This window comes from Plasmodium yoelii (assembly GCF_900002385.2).
Source record: "Plasmodium yoelii strain 17X genome assembly, chromosome: 6".
NCBI classification, from domain to species: Eukaryota; Apicomplexa; class Aconoidasida; order Haemosporida; family Plasmodiidae; genus Plasmodium; species Plasmodium yoelii.
This window is the reverse complement of record NC_036178.2, coordinates 227,090-243,089: the sequence shown is the minus strand read 5'-3', so window position 1 is coordinate 243,089 and position 16,000 is coordinate 227,090. Positions and strand designations below refer to the sequence as shown.

Here is a 16,000-nt window from a genome sequence, read left to right as displayed (position 1 = left end):
GAATAATTTAAAGAAATATTTAGTATTTTTTTTATTTTGAATGTAATAACAAAAAATATGATACACAAGTATACCCACTAAAACTGTGGAATAAAAATGAATAGATTAAAATATTGTGAATTATTTAGGAATTGTTAAAAAAAACGTAATATCAAAAATGTGAAAAAGGGTTTAAGTTTTAGAACAATGTTGAAAATTTTCTTTAAAATATGCCTGAACGTTACAATAAAAATGGGGCCTTGTACATACTTTCAATTAATCTGCAACGCTTAGAATAGTTTTTTTTTGCATTTTTTTATATAATTAAATTTTGTTTATATTATGTATTAAACAAAAGGAATTTATATAATTGTATGGATATAAGGAAATATGGCATGCTCAGGAATATATTTAAAAATATGTGCACATCATTATTAGCGTGATTAAAAAAAATAATAAAAGAAAAAAATATAGTGAATACTTAAAAAAATATATACATTTTATATAAAAATATGGCGGAAATAAATAAGTATAACGGAAGGAAGTGGTAAAACCAATTGAAATTTGTATGAATTTATGTGAAATATATTTGTAAAAAAAAATTCAAATAAAAAAAAAAAAATATAAATATGCTAAAACAGCAAATGGTCCTTCATAATATATAATAATCAGTAAAGTACTAATAACAGAGATAATAAAGGTAAGGAAATAATTAAAATTGAAAATACGTAAACACATGGTTGATAAAGGGAAATGTAAAAAAATGCATACCTTAAATTAATACATGAACATATAAATATATATGCACATATATTTATTTTGTATTATTTTGTATTATTTTGTATTATTTTGTATCATTTTGTACCATTTTGAAGATTAAATAAATGGAAAGTGTTAATGTAATACTTATTTAAGCGCAATTTGTTTTGTGAAAAACTTTAAAATATGTATTGCAACACAAAGTCTTTATAATATTGTGCTAATTAATTATAAGTTACATTGGTTAATTTAATTATATTAAATTTTATACAATTTGGGGATATATAAAATAATATTTATATGTATGTATGCCAAAAATTGATAGAATTACGTTATTTTACTATTTATTTATCATGCTCATTTATATTTGAAACAATTTTTAATATCAGATTTTGAATATTTGTGAAAATGCAAGGATCAGATAATTGGGATTCGAGATTTAGTAGCCCAGTTACTAGAATAAAACATCCACATGAACACAATTTGTCATATTATAGTAAATGCATGTTTGGAGGAATATTGTCTTGTGGATTGACACACACATTAATAACCCCATTAGATGTTACAAAATGTAGAATTCAAACATATCCAAATATATATAAAAATTTATTTCAAAGTATAGGAAAAATAATAAAAGAGGAAAAAGTTAAAAGTTTATCATTAGGATGGACTCCTACATTTATAGGATATTCTCTTCAAGGTTTATGTAAATTTGGTTTTTATGAAATATTTAAAGATGTGTATTCAAATTATTTAGGAGAAGAATATGCATATAAATATAAAGGAGCAACATGGCTACTTGCATCAGCATCAGCAGAATTTGCAGCAGATATATTTTTATGTCCATTTGAAATGATTAAAGTTAAAATGCAAACAAGTAAACCTGGAACATTTCCAAATAAACTATCAAAATCTTTTTCATTTATGTTAAAAAACAGAAGCGAAACAAAATTTCCATTTGGTAGTGTTTCACCTTTATGGTGCCGTCAAATCCCATATACTATGGCTAAATTTTATTTTTTTGAAAAAATTGTTCAATTAATGTATGATAATGTATTTACCCAACCAAAGGATACCTATTCTAAGTCAACACAATTAGGTATAACTTTCGCATCAGGATATTTATCTGGTATTATATGTGCACTAGTTTCACATCCTGCCGATAATATGATATCTCAATTAGGAAAGGTAGAAAACAAGGGGAAAACTTTATCTATTATAACAAAAGAGATGGGAATGTATAATTTATTTACGAAAGGTATATGCACAAGGGTTTTAATGATAGGAACATTAACAGGTTTACAATGGTGGATATATGATACATTTAAATCAGTTATGGGTTTAGGTACATCTGGATCAGGATCTGTTGCTAAAAAATGATTTATGAAATGGAATTTTTCTGAAATTTGTAATGAGAAAAAATAAATCTTAATAAATTAAAGGAAATAGAAATATGATTTAATAGTTATATATATGAAACATTATAATTTTATTAGAAGCATAATAAAAAATATATTTTTATATGCAAATAATTGGAGACAATTTTATTTTGCTTTAAGGGTATTACAATTGGAAATTTAAATTTTATAGATACCCTCTCTTTAAAAGTGTATATATGCACACACTTATATATACATACAGCTTGTTTAAAAAAAAATAATTTTCATTATTTATTATTATTTTTTTATTTATTACATTTTTTTACATTAAATAATTTTTTATATTGTAAAAATAACAAATAAAACTTGCTCAAACAAAATTGTATTAAAGCATAAAAATATACCCTATATTTAAGCGTGTCATTTCGAATAAATCAAATAATGGTATATATAGTGGAAATAGGAATAATTGTAAAACTTTCGAAGATACCCTTTAACTAATATTTCCATTTGAGGTTGCAATTACTGCATTTCTGTGGCCATGTTAACAATTTTTTTATATAATGAATAAACCCTAGTTATGAATTAGTTTATACTGTTAGGAGTTTTTTTACACACAAAAATATGACATATTTATATATATACATATGGTTATATAATAATGTATTTATATTTTTTTTACATGATTATGTGGGAAGAGTTGTTTTCATTTTTTTATATGGAGAAATGCTATTTTATTATGTGGAAAAAAATATGAACAAATAAAAATATATATAGGTAAAACTTATAAAATGTGTTTTATTTAAATTTTATTTTTTATTAGTGATAATGTTTTGATTTATTTTTCCCTCGTCTAGTATTTTTTCCTGTTTTTTTGGTGTTTCTTCAAAGGAGGGAATATAATATTGTATAGTTGGAAAATAAAATTTCGTATGTATTTTGAAGCGTGTGTATTAATTTGATTTGTTAATATTATAAAATAATTGTATTTATGAAAATATAGTTTATCATTAAATCTGAAAATTTTGTATAAAAGGATGAAACACAAAAAAAGAGAAATAAATTATAATTGGTAATAATTAAGTAGCGTTTTTGTGATATATTTATAATAACATCATGAACATATGCAAATTGTATGTTTTTTTAATAAAAAAAAAAAGTGTTTAGTATAATTTGTTCCTTTAAAAATGCAAACCTAAGTATAACCTACATATATATGTATGGATATGAATAAAAGTATGTAAAGGAAATAATAATAAAGAATAATATCAAAACAAATTCTATACTATTCTTTGAGAATTTGTTGTATTTTAAATTCCATAATGATATTAAAAAATAGTTGTATTTTTTTATATAAATGAAGGTGGGAAATGTGAAAATTTTTATTTGTCGTTTTTTCACATGTATATTTATTATATTACAAGTATAAATGAGTTATTGTTCCCCCTTTTTTTCGATTTTTTATAATATTTTATTTTGCTTCAAGTTTTTATTTGTATATTTTTTATAAATAAAATTAAGGGAAACACTCCATAATTAAGTATATGATTTATTAAGTAAATATATATGACGAAATATGAAGAACAAATGTATGAAAAGGGTAGAAAAAGAAAGGAAGTTGAAAAGATATAAAATATTAATATAAAGAATATTATAAGAAACATATATTAATGTAATGTTTATGCGTCTAAAATGATACGAGCGAAAAATGGGATAAACACGCTTATTGATATACAAAACATTAACAATTCAAGTCACTTATCAATTATTGATATGAATGTGTTGAGTAAAAGTTTAAAAGGCGGGAAGAAAATAAGCCGAAATATAAATTTAAATAGAACAATTTGCAATAATTTTTTGGAAAATTATAATTATTCAAGTTTAATTGAAAGGAAAAATGGTATAGTAAGTAAAGATTCAAGATTTGGTGGGAAGGAGTATATTAAGAGGTATGGTTATGGATGGAAAAATGATATGGTTAGAAATACAAATAAAATTATAAAAATATTATCTATAGGTTATTATACTGAAGCAAATAATAATAAAGGAAATGATAAGAATAAAAACACAGTTTTTGAGGAAAATGAATTAAATAGTAACAAATATGAAGAGTGGAAATCTCCACAAATAAATAATGTAAATGATAAAAATATATTTAATAATGAAGATAACAAAATATTAAACAGACATGAACATATAGACGTAAATATATTAAATGTTGACGAAGAAATTATTAACAACCTAAAATTTATCTTAAAAATAAATAAATTATATATGTATCAGTATATTATATTTAATGAAATTGTTGTAAAAAATTGTAAGCATTTACTTATATATAATAAAACAGGAACAGGAAAAACTTTATGTTATTTATTACCATTAATACAAAAGATAATAAATGATAAATTTGATTGCAATAGAAATGTATTAATACTTACACAAAATATATATTTGTGTAAACAGTTATATATTTATATTTTGTCTATATACCCTAATTTAAATGTGTGTATATTAAGTGATGAAAATGATTCTTTTAGTAATATGAAAAAGATGAGATCAAGTGTTGTTGTTAAAAATAATATTATAAATAAGGAAAATTTTAATACAGATATGGAAATAGAAAATAGTGGAATACATTTTTATTTATGTACACCTAACAAGTTTGAGAGTTATATAAAAAGTTATAAAAACAAAAAAAAAAATGATAAAAATATTATGAACAATGTTTTGAATTGTGTTAATACTATTGTTGTTGATGAGTTTGATTATATTATAGAAAATAGAAGATTGATATTTAATTTTTTATTTTATTATTCTTCAAAAAATGGATTAAATTTCATAGAGAATGAAATAAATAAGAAAGAGAATAATAACAATTATGATAATTTAAATTATAAAGATTTTAATATGTATTTATTTACAGCTAATATAAATGAATTAATGATGAAAAAAATAAATGAGCATTTGTTTGATTTTATTTTTTTCGATTTTGTTAATGGTATTAAAGAAACGATTAAAAATAAAGAAAATGAAAATACAATTTCATGTAACTCGAATAAAAATAAGAAAGATAATTCATTTCAATTATTAAGTAAAGAAAATAAAAAGTATAGCTTATGTAATTTAAATATTTCTCATTTTATATGTAAAATAAATACTCCATCAAAATATAAATATGTTCCCTATTTTTTAAATATATTTTTTTTTAACCAAAAAGGTTTATCAAATAAAAATCAAAGTATGCTTGAGCGACAAAAACAATTTAATGATATAGATAAAGAGGAATATGATAGTAATAAGTTGATTTCTGATTATATGAATAAAAATACATCTACAATTATTGAAGATGGTGACAAAATAAACAAATGTATAATTTTTTCAAACTCAAAAGACGAGGTAAAATATGTTTATATGTGTGTGCATTAAATTAAAATAACTGTTAGATAAATGTGTATATATTTCCTATCGATATATGTGGTGTTATATTTTGTGGCTGTTTCTTTTATTCTTCATATATTATTTTTATTTCTTTTATATTTTGCTTATGATTTGTTGATACTTGAGTTGTGCAGTTTGTGGATTTTCATATATATATAAACTTTGTGATAAATTATTTGAGAATTATTATTATATTGTTTTTAATTTTATTATTTTTCTTTTTTGTAAAGGTGGAAAAGTTGTACGAAAATGCATTTTTGAAACCCCATGCAGTTATGATACATTCAGATTTATTGACAGCACAAAAAAATGAAAATATAAATTTATTTAAATTAGGAAAAAAAAAAATACTTATTACAACAGATATAGTGAGTAGAGGATTGGATATAGAGAATGTTGTTTTCATTTTAAATTATTCTCCACCAGTGTCTCCAAATGATTATGTACACAGGTTAATTAAATGGATGTATAGTAAAATTATGCATTAAGATAAATGTAGAATATGAATATAATTTTTTTTTAACTGATAAATAATTAATTATAATTTTGTTTTTAGATCTGGGCGAACTGGAAGAGGGAAAGAAAAAGGAGTTTGCCTAACAATTTACCATAAATATGAATATCGAAATTTAGAAAAAGTTATAAAATATACAAAAAATAATTTTCAGGTTATTCTATGCCCACATACAGATGAAGTATACAAATTTTCCGTAGATACATTAACAGGTTTGAATCAATATATATTAGTGAAATTGTTACTACAAAAAATATTAGATAATTTGTTTATGCGTAATAATAGAAGAGCATACGGATTGAGTACATGTGCTTGCATATGCATAATGTATGAACTATGAAACAGTATGCTATATTATAAACATTATAAATATATATCTTTTACGCAGACACAATAATGAAAATGCCTCCCGAAAAATATGAATCTCTTCATAACAAGTCAAAAGAATTATTTGAAAAATATAATACAAGAATAATAGCTCAAATATTGTCCATTTTATTAAAATTCGATAAAAAAGGCCAAAATATTTCTTTGTTATCAGGAAAGAAAAATTACACCTCTGTTTTGATAAAAGATCCATTTTTTGAGGTATAAATGACTTTATGAAATCCCCAATTTGTTTTTTCATCTTTTTATAAAAAAAAAATGATATACATATATATAATCATAGATATAGAATAAAATGGGGAGATATATTTTATATATATAATTTTTTTTTATAGCTCATTAAGAATAAAGATGATATTATTAATATGCTGAAAGTTACAATCGGGAGTGGAAACTTTTCAAGCGTAGGATTATATTACTATATAAAATGAAAAAAATATATACACATAAAAAATTCTTAAAACATTTTTTTCTTTTTTTATATGAATGCGGTTATAGATTGTCGGAGATATAGCAAAATGTGATGAAGGTTATATTGCAGATATTTGTAGTAGCTCTGTTAATAAGATTATAAATTTATTTAACAATTCAAATTCACACTACAGAAATAAAGGGGTAGAAATTAATACAATAATAGAGTTGCCTCAAATTGTTCGAGAGAAAAAAAATGTCATGAAGAAGAACAAAAAAACACCCTGGATAAAATAGTAAGAAACATATGCATTTATATATATTTGTTTGTGTTGGTTTGATTGGAAAATTGTTTATAATTATATCCATTTTGTCATTTATATTTGTTTTTGTTGTACTAATTTAGAGACTTTTATGTTGTTATTTCACCAAGTTTTTATCGATATAATATAATTTATGCTATATGAATGTGTGGATATACAGACATATATTTTTGTAATTCAGTTTCTATAATATATGTATTTGTTTATAACGGTTATATATATATGTTACATGAAGGAATGGTCTTATATGTACGCACTAATGTTATATTTATTTATTTTTTTTTTAAACATATAAATGGTTTATAATTATTTTATATTTTTTTAGAAATATATATATTTTTTATTTGTATACATGTTTTTCGTACCATGATTTGTGTAATTTTTATGCTTTAATTGTAATTGAAACTACATTTGTGTATATATTGTACTATACATGTTTGTGTATGCATTAATTTTTTTCCTTAGTAAATTACAAAGAAAGAAGATTATAATTTTAGGAAGAAAAGAAGATAAATATAAGAAGAAAGGAACTGCTGAATTCATAAAAGACATAAATAGGCCCATTTAGCAACATTTGTTTTACTATGTTTTCTTTCTTTTTCTTTTTTTCGTCTAATTTTATTTTAATTAATGAATTCCCAAATATTTTATTCTATTTGTTATATTATTTTTTGTGTAAAAAGAAAAAAATGGATATAATAATGGTTAATTTCAAGAGTTAAAAAAAAATAAATTTTGAAGAATGTTAAGATAATTTAGCTTTTAATAACATGTGTAGTGCTTATTTGTTTTTATAAGAGTTTTTTTTTTTTTATTGTGGCCCATTTTACAGATACATAATTTGTTATATTGCTACTTGTTGCTATTTTAAAAATACACATAATGATTATTATTTTTCTATTCTTTAATTTTATTATTTTTTCCATTTTATTATTTTTTTCTTTACAATTTGTTACTTTTTGTTTCGGCATTTCGCCACTTTATGATTTTTCTATGCTCAATTATATATTTATCATTTATTTACAAATTTATTGTTTTCTTTGTGATATTTTTAAATAATTGAATATAAATGCATGTATTTTAACATTTGTGGATTAAATGGTATTTATTTCCATGAATTTGCAAATAAAATTGTTACATAATTTTTTTAGTTTAAAAAATAAAAAAACTATAGAATATTTAATAAAAAAAATATGTTATCAGCTTTAAAAGTATATATTATCATATCAATATTATATATATATATATATATGAATATTTATTTATCGTGTGAAATTTTAAGTAAAATTAAATAATAAAAGAAATTCGCTTATATATTAGTTATATAAAAAATAGTTATGAATAAAGAACAGTAAAAACATTATAGATGCATTGAGTCTTTTAATATATATGTAGCATTCTATAAGAAAATAAAACATTTATAAAAATAATAAATAAAGAATTGTAAAGTATCCGATATAAAATAAGGGAAAGTATATTAAAAATTTCTTATAAATATTTCTCAAAAATGAAAGTGATATCTTCAAATAATATATCCATTAAGGTAAGCACACATAATTGCGTATTTTTTTTGACTTATAAAATATATTCTATATGTATAAATATGAGCATAGGATTCGCACTAGAAGGGTTTTGTTTTCATTTATTATTTTTCTACGTATATATGTATATTTGAGGGTATTTATGAAAATAAGTACAGAGAGGTGCACACAATAAGGTTGTGTATATAGAAATGAAATTGCATGATGTATACGATTTTTTTTTTATTTTTTACTATAAGATTTCATTTCATTCATATCGGACTCCTAAATAGACAATGAAAATACATAAAAAATTTTGAAATATTTTATTATACTTTTTAAGACACGATTATATGAATTTAACATTTATTCATTTAATTTTTTTATTTAGAAAAAAGAAGAAAGCTCTAAAACAAAAATAAAAAAGAAAACTAGCATTAATATGAGCAAGAGTGAAAAAAATGAATGTAATATTAGTGAAGGCTCTAAAATGTGTGAAGAATTGATTCAAAGTAATAGCATATCATCTGAAAAAAACTTTAATAAAAAAACGAAAGTTAAAAAAAATAAAAGATCAAGTAAAGAATTCATAAAAGAAGAATGTGAATTAGATCAAGAAGAAATGTTAGAGGGTGAAGAAGATGGTGAAGAAGATGGAAAAAATGAGGAAGACATGAAAATAAGTGATATAACAAAATATTTTAAAGAAGGTCAAAAAGTTATAACTCCGCCTAATGGAGATGGCACAAGAGCCTTCTATGAAAGTTTGTTAGATGAAAACCCCAATTCAATAATTGCAATTAAATATTGCATAGAACATGGGGTTCTTAGTGGTACAAAACATCACGAAACTTTAAATAAATATTATATGCTAAAGAAAAATAATGCATTTAGAAATAATTTTGGAGGCATAAAATGTGAATTTGTTGAAATGTTAGAAAAAATTAAAAATGATAAACTTATTTCTATGAAGAATTAATGAAAAGATAAATTTTAATTACTAAAGGAAAACAAAAAATAAAAATGTATGAAAAAAATTGTGTACAAGTGCATATGTCTATATGCTCTCTATATTATAGTACTTGTGTGGGAATATATAATTTGAAATATGTTACCATCTTTAAAAGTGGTGCTTTGAAGAAATGATAAGTTTAATATATTCATTTGTTCTATCTTTAATTTTTTTGTTTTATCATATTGATACAATTTTTATCAAAATGTTTTAATTATTCCGTATTTAAAAAAATAAAAAATACACTCTTAAATTTTAAGAGTTTTTTTTATATATCTTTCATATTTTAATGATGTTTAGTTATATTTTGTGAATTTTTATGAAAATTAGTTTATATTTTTATTTTTTTTTTTACCCTGTATTGTACATGTTTATCTCTCTTTTTTTATTATTAATAACGCATATAAAATACTTATTTAAAAATAATTATAATGTAAACATTATTAATAAAAGTATTTATGCGAAAATGAAGGAAAATATATATTTTTTGAAATTATTTGACTTTTTTTGGAAGTATAATGAAGAAAGGTTTATTTTAGCTTTACACATTATGCATATGTAGTATTATGTATATAATGTATTTTTTTTTGTATATTTTATAAATTTTTATTTTAAAAAAATTGAAAGAATTACCATAATTTGTTTTTTGTAGATACAGATCTTTAAATATTATTTTATTTATTTTTTACATTTAATTTATTATGTTAATTTTTAAGAATTTTAACAATTATCAACACCAATTCTCCTTAGGCAAAAATATAGAGAGATCAAAAATTAAGATAAAATTTGCAGGACAATAGTTGTATAATTAAATGTAAAATATTTGTTTTATTTATGCCAGTATTATGAATAATTTTATATAACAATTTTTAAATATATTTTGCGGCAATATACATGATAAAAGCTGAAGAATTGTTTATTATAAACACTTCGTTTTAACTATAATAAAGATTTATATACATGCTCTTTTATAAAATTTAATTATTTTTTAATTATTTGGGAATGCACATATATATATGGATATAGGGCTGATGAAATTCTTATGAAAAATGGAAAGGGTGAAATAGCTAAATTATAAAATATATATACTTTGTAAAAAAAAATATAAAAAATGGATATAAAAAGAAGCATTGTTAAGAAGCCAGATAGAGGAAGTTTCCCCTTAGACCATAGCAACGAATGTACATCAATAAAAAACAATTATTTAAAATGCTTAAAGGAACATAAAAATGATCATATTAGTTGTAAAAAATATTCGAAAGAGTATTTTATGTGTAGAATTGATAACAATTTACTAGAAAAGCAAGATTTAAGTAACTTAGGTTTTTTTGAAAATGAGTTAAATAATGAAAGCCGATTAAAAAACTTTAAGAATGTATATAGTTACAATGCATACAAGGAAAGAATGGAAGCTTCAAAAGAAAAAAACAAAATGAAAGAACATAATGATATAAAAAAAAACGTTATTTATCATGGTAAAGAAATAGAAAACAAAGACGAAATAACTCGAAAAGATAGTGATGGTTTTTTAAATTTACAAACTATAAAAAACGATGTAAGTGACAACAATAGCATAAAAGAAAATATGCCAATGGAAATGAATGAAAAAATTACAATAAAACGAAAAGAAGAAAGTGGATATTTAGCTGGAAAAGAATATTTAAAAGTATTATTAGAAAAAAAAAAAAACAAAAAATCATTTTTAAGTAGCATATTTAAAAGTAACAATACGTGATAATGAGCGATATGGATATTAATAATGATAGAAATATTAAAATAAAAATAAGTTTCACTGATGAATATAAATTTTGTATAAAATCATTATGATCACAATAAATAATATGGAATACACACATATATATAATATATGCTTAAAATAGGGTATGTAATAAGAAAATAACCATCATTAAGGCATAAAACTTGTGTGTAAAATACAACTTATTTTACTGAAATAAGTGATGCATATATTATGTGTAAGTATAAATATGGATATGTATAATTTCTTATATGTTCAATGATTTTATAGAAGTTTATTTTATTTTCATTATATTATTTCATAGCAAAAGTTTGAACATATATATACACACAACTTAATAGGGTTAATAATTCACATTTATCACAATTAAATATATAAACCAAAATGGGTCAAATATCCAAAATGATATTTATATTAAAAAAAAAAAAAAGCTTTAGCTATATTAAGTTTGGGAAACATAAAAAATATAAAAATGCCTTTTTTCCACATGAAATAAAACATTGATATTAAAAATAAAGACAATTTCTATAAGAGAAAACAGCATTGTAAATTTAATTCCATTAATTAGCATATAATAATTAGCACAATTAAAGAATAAAATAATAAAAAAATAAAAAGTTACATATTGTATGAAGTATAAAAAAAAAATAATTTGGCTAGCCACAAAAAAAACAAGCTAAATGAAATTGCTTAATAATGAGCAACTTCAGAATGACATTTTTCAAATTGAAGAAAAAATTATTTAGTATATTTAATTCGTCTATAGCAATTGTTTTGAGACATGTTTGTTTTTCCGATTTATATACACCAATATTATAAATGTTGTAGTCTAAAGGCTGTTTATGTGATAATATCGCAAAAATATACAAGAAAAAAGTATCAAAACATATATATATATATATATATATATATATATATGCTTCGTAAGTTAAATTTTATATGTTTTATTTAAAAAAAAAATCCTGAATGTAATATCCTTTGTAGATATTGTTAATTATGGATATTAGCTGGAAAATCGTATCATGCATGAGTATATATATTTTTTTTTTAAGTTAAAATGTTGAAAAATAATAAAATAAAATTATATATTTTTGCATATATTTTTGCATATATTTTTGCATATATTTTTGTATATATTTTTGTATAATTTTGATGGTTTATGCTTTTATACAACATGGTTAATAGAAATACATATTTATACATTTGCTTTATTTGTACATATATTTACAATAATTTTGGTTAATATATTTTTATTTTTTTAGTTATTACATATATTTACGTATTTATTTATATTGTCACTTTTTTAATAAAATATAATTTGATATGCTCATAAACCCCCCAAGAAATAACATAAATTATATATATTTCTTTTTATGTTGTTTATTTTTTAAGACAACAAATAATATGTTTTATATGTCCAATTGATCGTTTTTACCCATTTCGCTTTATTTAATTTATGTTTAATAACAGAAATTTTTCAGAAAAAAAATAAAAATGAAACCAATTAAAAATGAAAATATATATAATGATACTCAAAAAAAGGCAATTAATTTTTTTACTCTGTCTTTATTTTGTAATTTTATAAAAATAATTTTGTTGTTATTTGATGGATTGATAGCTTTTCTTTCAATTATATTATGTATATTGTTTATGTTTTTTGGATATTTTGGAATAGTTTCAGGTAACCCTTCTTATACAGAAATATACATAGCAATAGTTCACGTTGACATTATGCTAAACTTTTTAATCGCCTTTATTCCTTTTTACAATTTACTTACAATATACGAATTACACATAAAAAAAATATCAGACATTCAAAGCAACGATTTATTTTTTTATATTGTTTCAATAGTATTAATTATATATTCCTGTGGGTCTACAATGTTAAACAGTTTATCAATTTATTATTCTAAAAAATTAATAAAGCCAATTTTAATGTATAAAGAAAGTAATACCAAAATTATAAATAATTTTTCTCAAGATAATGTAGCTATAGACAAACAAGAAAAAAAAAAAAAAAAAAAAAAAAAAAAAAATTAAAGACATTACAAAATTAGGAAGTGAAGACGAAAGGAATGAAATGGTTTAAAATATAATGAAGTTTATAAATTTTGCACAAGTATGGTAAAGATTATGATATGAATAAGAAACGAAAAATATAATTTATAAATCATAGAGGAAAACAAATATATTATATTTAAGTTTTTATTTAAATGTAGAAAAAATAATTATATAGTATATTATCACAGTTAGCCCATGGACAATAAAAATACGTTAAACCATAGTTATATAAAACAAATTAATAATGATTGTATTAGCAGATAATGAATTATTATTCAATAATCTCAAGGAAAAGTAAATATCTTCATAAACCGTTTCCTCCTTAAGTATTATAGTTTATATCTTAATGGAATAAACCTTTTCCTACTTTAATATTTTTGAATATGTTAAATGAAATGTCTCCTTTTTTTCATTTTTCATACTCTAATTTATTATGTTTGATAAAAGTAGATATATATATTTATAACTCACATGAAGTATTATTTTAAAAAGGAAAGAAATATAATGGTAAAATATAATTAATCATTAATATAGTTATATTATGGATATATAAAGAAAATGATGATAAACTTAAAAAGTATTATATTCCTTACAAATTGACAAAGCGAATAGACACACCGCATTTTTATTTTTAAAAATTAATGTGCAATGAAAAATGGATGATACGTGAAATAAGGAGAAATAAGACAGACTTTTAAGCACCTCCTCTGTGTTTATATATGTGCATACACATGTGCACACATATTTGTTGCATTTTTTGATATCATTACCTTTTGTTTCACATTTCTCCATATTTTTTGTACATTTCATTTTTGTGTTTTTTTTTTTTTTTGAACCTCATTATAAAGAAAAAATATTAATATATTTTTTGATATCAAAAATTTTAAAAATATTTAATTTACTATAAAATTTGTTGTTGTTTAAAGTTTAATAATATTAAAGCATTGTTAGCAATTATATATAAAGAATTTTCATCAATATATTGTGTTAAAGATATTGATTGTTAATTCTTTAGTTTTTAAAAATTTGTTTAAAATTTAAAGGGAAGTGTATATCTCAAAAGTATAAAATACTACTTCCTATAAATTTTTAGAACCTTTTTTTTTTTTTTTTTTTTTTTTTTAAATTTTTAAAAATTTTTTTTTATTTGTTTTTTTTATGTTTCCTTTATTGTTTGTTACTTTCTTTTTTGTTGTTTTTTGTGTATTCCTTTGTCTCCTGTCGTTATTTTATTTTGTTTTTTTCTCAAAATTGTACATATTGTTTTTCTTTTATATAATGTTAACTTTATTATTACCAACCATTAGGAACACATGTGAAAAGCAGAATGTATATATGAATTATGGGTATAAATTCGAAACTGTTTTAGAGATAATGACTTCAAACAGTGAAATACATTTAGTAAAATCATTGGATACAAATGAAACATTTATTTCAAAAGTTTATGATCTTTATGGAATAAACGAAAATGATTTAAAAAATTATATGAATGAATTACATATTATGAAAAAGTTGGAGAATTGTGAAAATATAGTTAAGATTGTTGATTTTATTAAGAAAAATGATTCGTTATCTTTCATAATCGAATTTTGTAATCAAGGAGATTTATATTCTGATATTTTAAGAAGAAAAATAAATAATGAACATTATTCAGAAAGTGAAATATTTAATATATTAAACCAGATATTAAATGGATTAAGCTCTATCCATAAAAATGGTATAATTCATGGTGATTTAAAAAGCACCAATATATTTATTAAAGATGATAAAATAAAAATTGGTGATTTTGGTATATCACAAAAAGGATCAAATAAAAATTTAGGGACATTAAATTTTTTAAGTTATGAATCTATAAAATTAAACAAAACAAATAAATTAAGTGATTTATTTCAAGTAGGTTGTATATTATATGAATTAGTAACTTTGTCTTCTCCATTTTCTGCTAATAATATAAATGATATGATTCGACTTTTTGAAGATAAAAATTATAAAAATGATATTATTAAAAATATTTCATCATTTTATTCTATACAATTAGTTGATATTATTTCAAAATTATTATCATTAAATGCGTTAGATCGGTTACAAGTAATTTCTAATTATAATATTGCAAGAAATTAAGATATCGAAATGAGTTGCTTAAACAAATTAAACGACAATATATAAAATAAAAAAAAAAATAAAAATAATACTAATGATAACAATAAATATTGCAAAAAAAATAAAATTACATGAATGTATTTTATTATAAATGCAATTTTTGTATTGTAAAATACACAAGTATCTATAAAAAATGGAATATATATATTTTTGGAGAAATATTTTTTCATAACCTTATTAGTCAATACAAGAAAATGAAGTATCATATTTTTGAAATTGATTGGTTGAAATTATTATAATTTCTATAAGTTTTATGAATGAATTTTTCTGAAGAGTTAGTTTTTCATAAAAAACAATTAAG

At 20.9% G+C, this 16,000-nt stretch overlaps 6 protein-coding genes across 6 annotated transcripts; all 6 read left to right on the top strand.

Annotated features, from left to right (window-relative positions):
* Positions 1–1,146: 1,146 nt before the first annotated feature.
* On the top strand, positions 1,147–2,118 carry PY17X_0603700 (uncharacterized protein; the record flags this gene model as incomplete). The annotated part of the gene is made up of 1 exon (XM_719483.1): positions 1,147–2,118. One exon carries the CDS (start codon positions 1,147–1,149, stop codon positions 2,116–2,118), a length of 972 nt encoding a protein of 323 aa, XP_724576.1.
* A 1,691-nt stretch (positions 2,119–3,809) lies between these two features.
* PY17X_0603600 (ATP-dependent DNA/RNA helicase PSH2, putative) lies at positions 3,810–7,758 on the top strand (the record flags this gene model as incomplete). Its single annotated transcript, XM_022955323.1, has 7 exons — positions 3,810–5,513; positions 5,786–6,006; positions 6,112–6,281; positions 6,458–6,657; positions 6,792–6,860; positions 6,955–7,163; positions 7,656–7,758. The coding sequence occupies 7 exons, from the start codon at positions 3,810–3,812 to the stop codon at positions 7,756–7,758; spliced, it is 2,676 nt and encodes an 891-aa protein (XP_022813120.1).
* A 939-nt stretch (positions 7,759–8,697) lies between these two features.
* PY17X_0603500 (conserved protein, unknown function) lies at positions 8,698–9,689 on the top strand (the record flags this gene model as incomplete). The annotated part of the gene is made up of 2 exons (XM_022955322.1): positions 8,698–8,733; positions 9,102–9,689. The coding sequence occupies 2 exons, from the start codon at positions 8,698–8,700 to the stop codon at positions 9,687–9,689; spliced, it is 624 nt and encodes a 207-aa protein (XP_022813119.1).
* A 1,144-nt stretch (positions 9,690–10,833) lies between these two features.
* PY17X_0603400 (uncharacterized protein) lies at positions 10,834–11,457 on the top strand (the record flags this gene model as incomplete). Its single annotated transcript, XM_719359.2, has 1 exon — positions 10,834–11,457. One exon carries the CDS (start codon positions 10,834–10,836, stop codon positions 11,455–11,457), a length of 624 nt encoding a protein of 207 aa, XP_724452.2.
* Positions 11,458–12,972: 1,515 nt separating this feature from the next.
* On the top strand, positions 12,973–13,518 carry PY17X_0603300 (conserved Plasmodium protein, unknown function; the record flags this gene model as incomplete). The annotated part of the gene is made up of 1 exon (XM_022955321.2): positions 12,973–13,518. The coding sequence occupies one exon, from the start codon at positions 12,973–12,975 to the stop codon at positions 13,516–13,518; it is 546 nt and encodes a 181-aa protein (XP_022813118.2).
* A 1,179-nt stretch (positions 13,519–14,697) lies between these two features.
* Positions 14,698–15,660, top strand: PY17X_0603200 (NIMA related kinase 3, putative; the record flags this gene model as incomplete). The annotated part of the gene is made up of 1 exon (XM_022955320.1): positions 14,698–15,660. One exon carries the CDS (start codon positions 14,698–14,700, stop codon positions 15,658–15,660), a length of 963 nt encoding a protein of 320 aa, XP_022813117.1.
* Between the last annotated feature and the right edge of the window lie 340 nt (positions 15,661–16,000).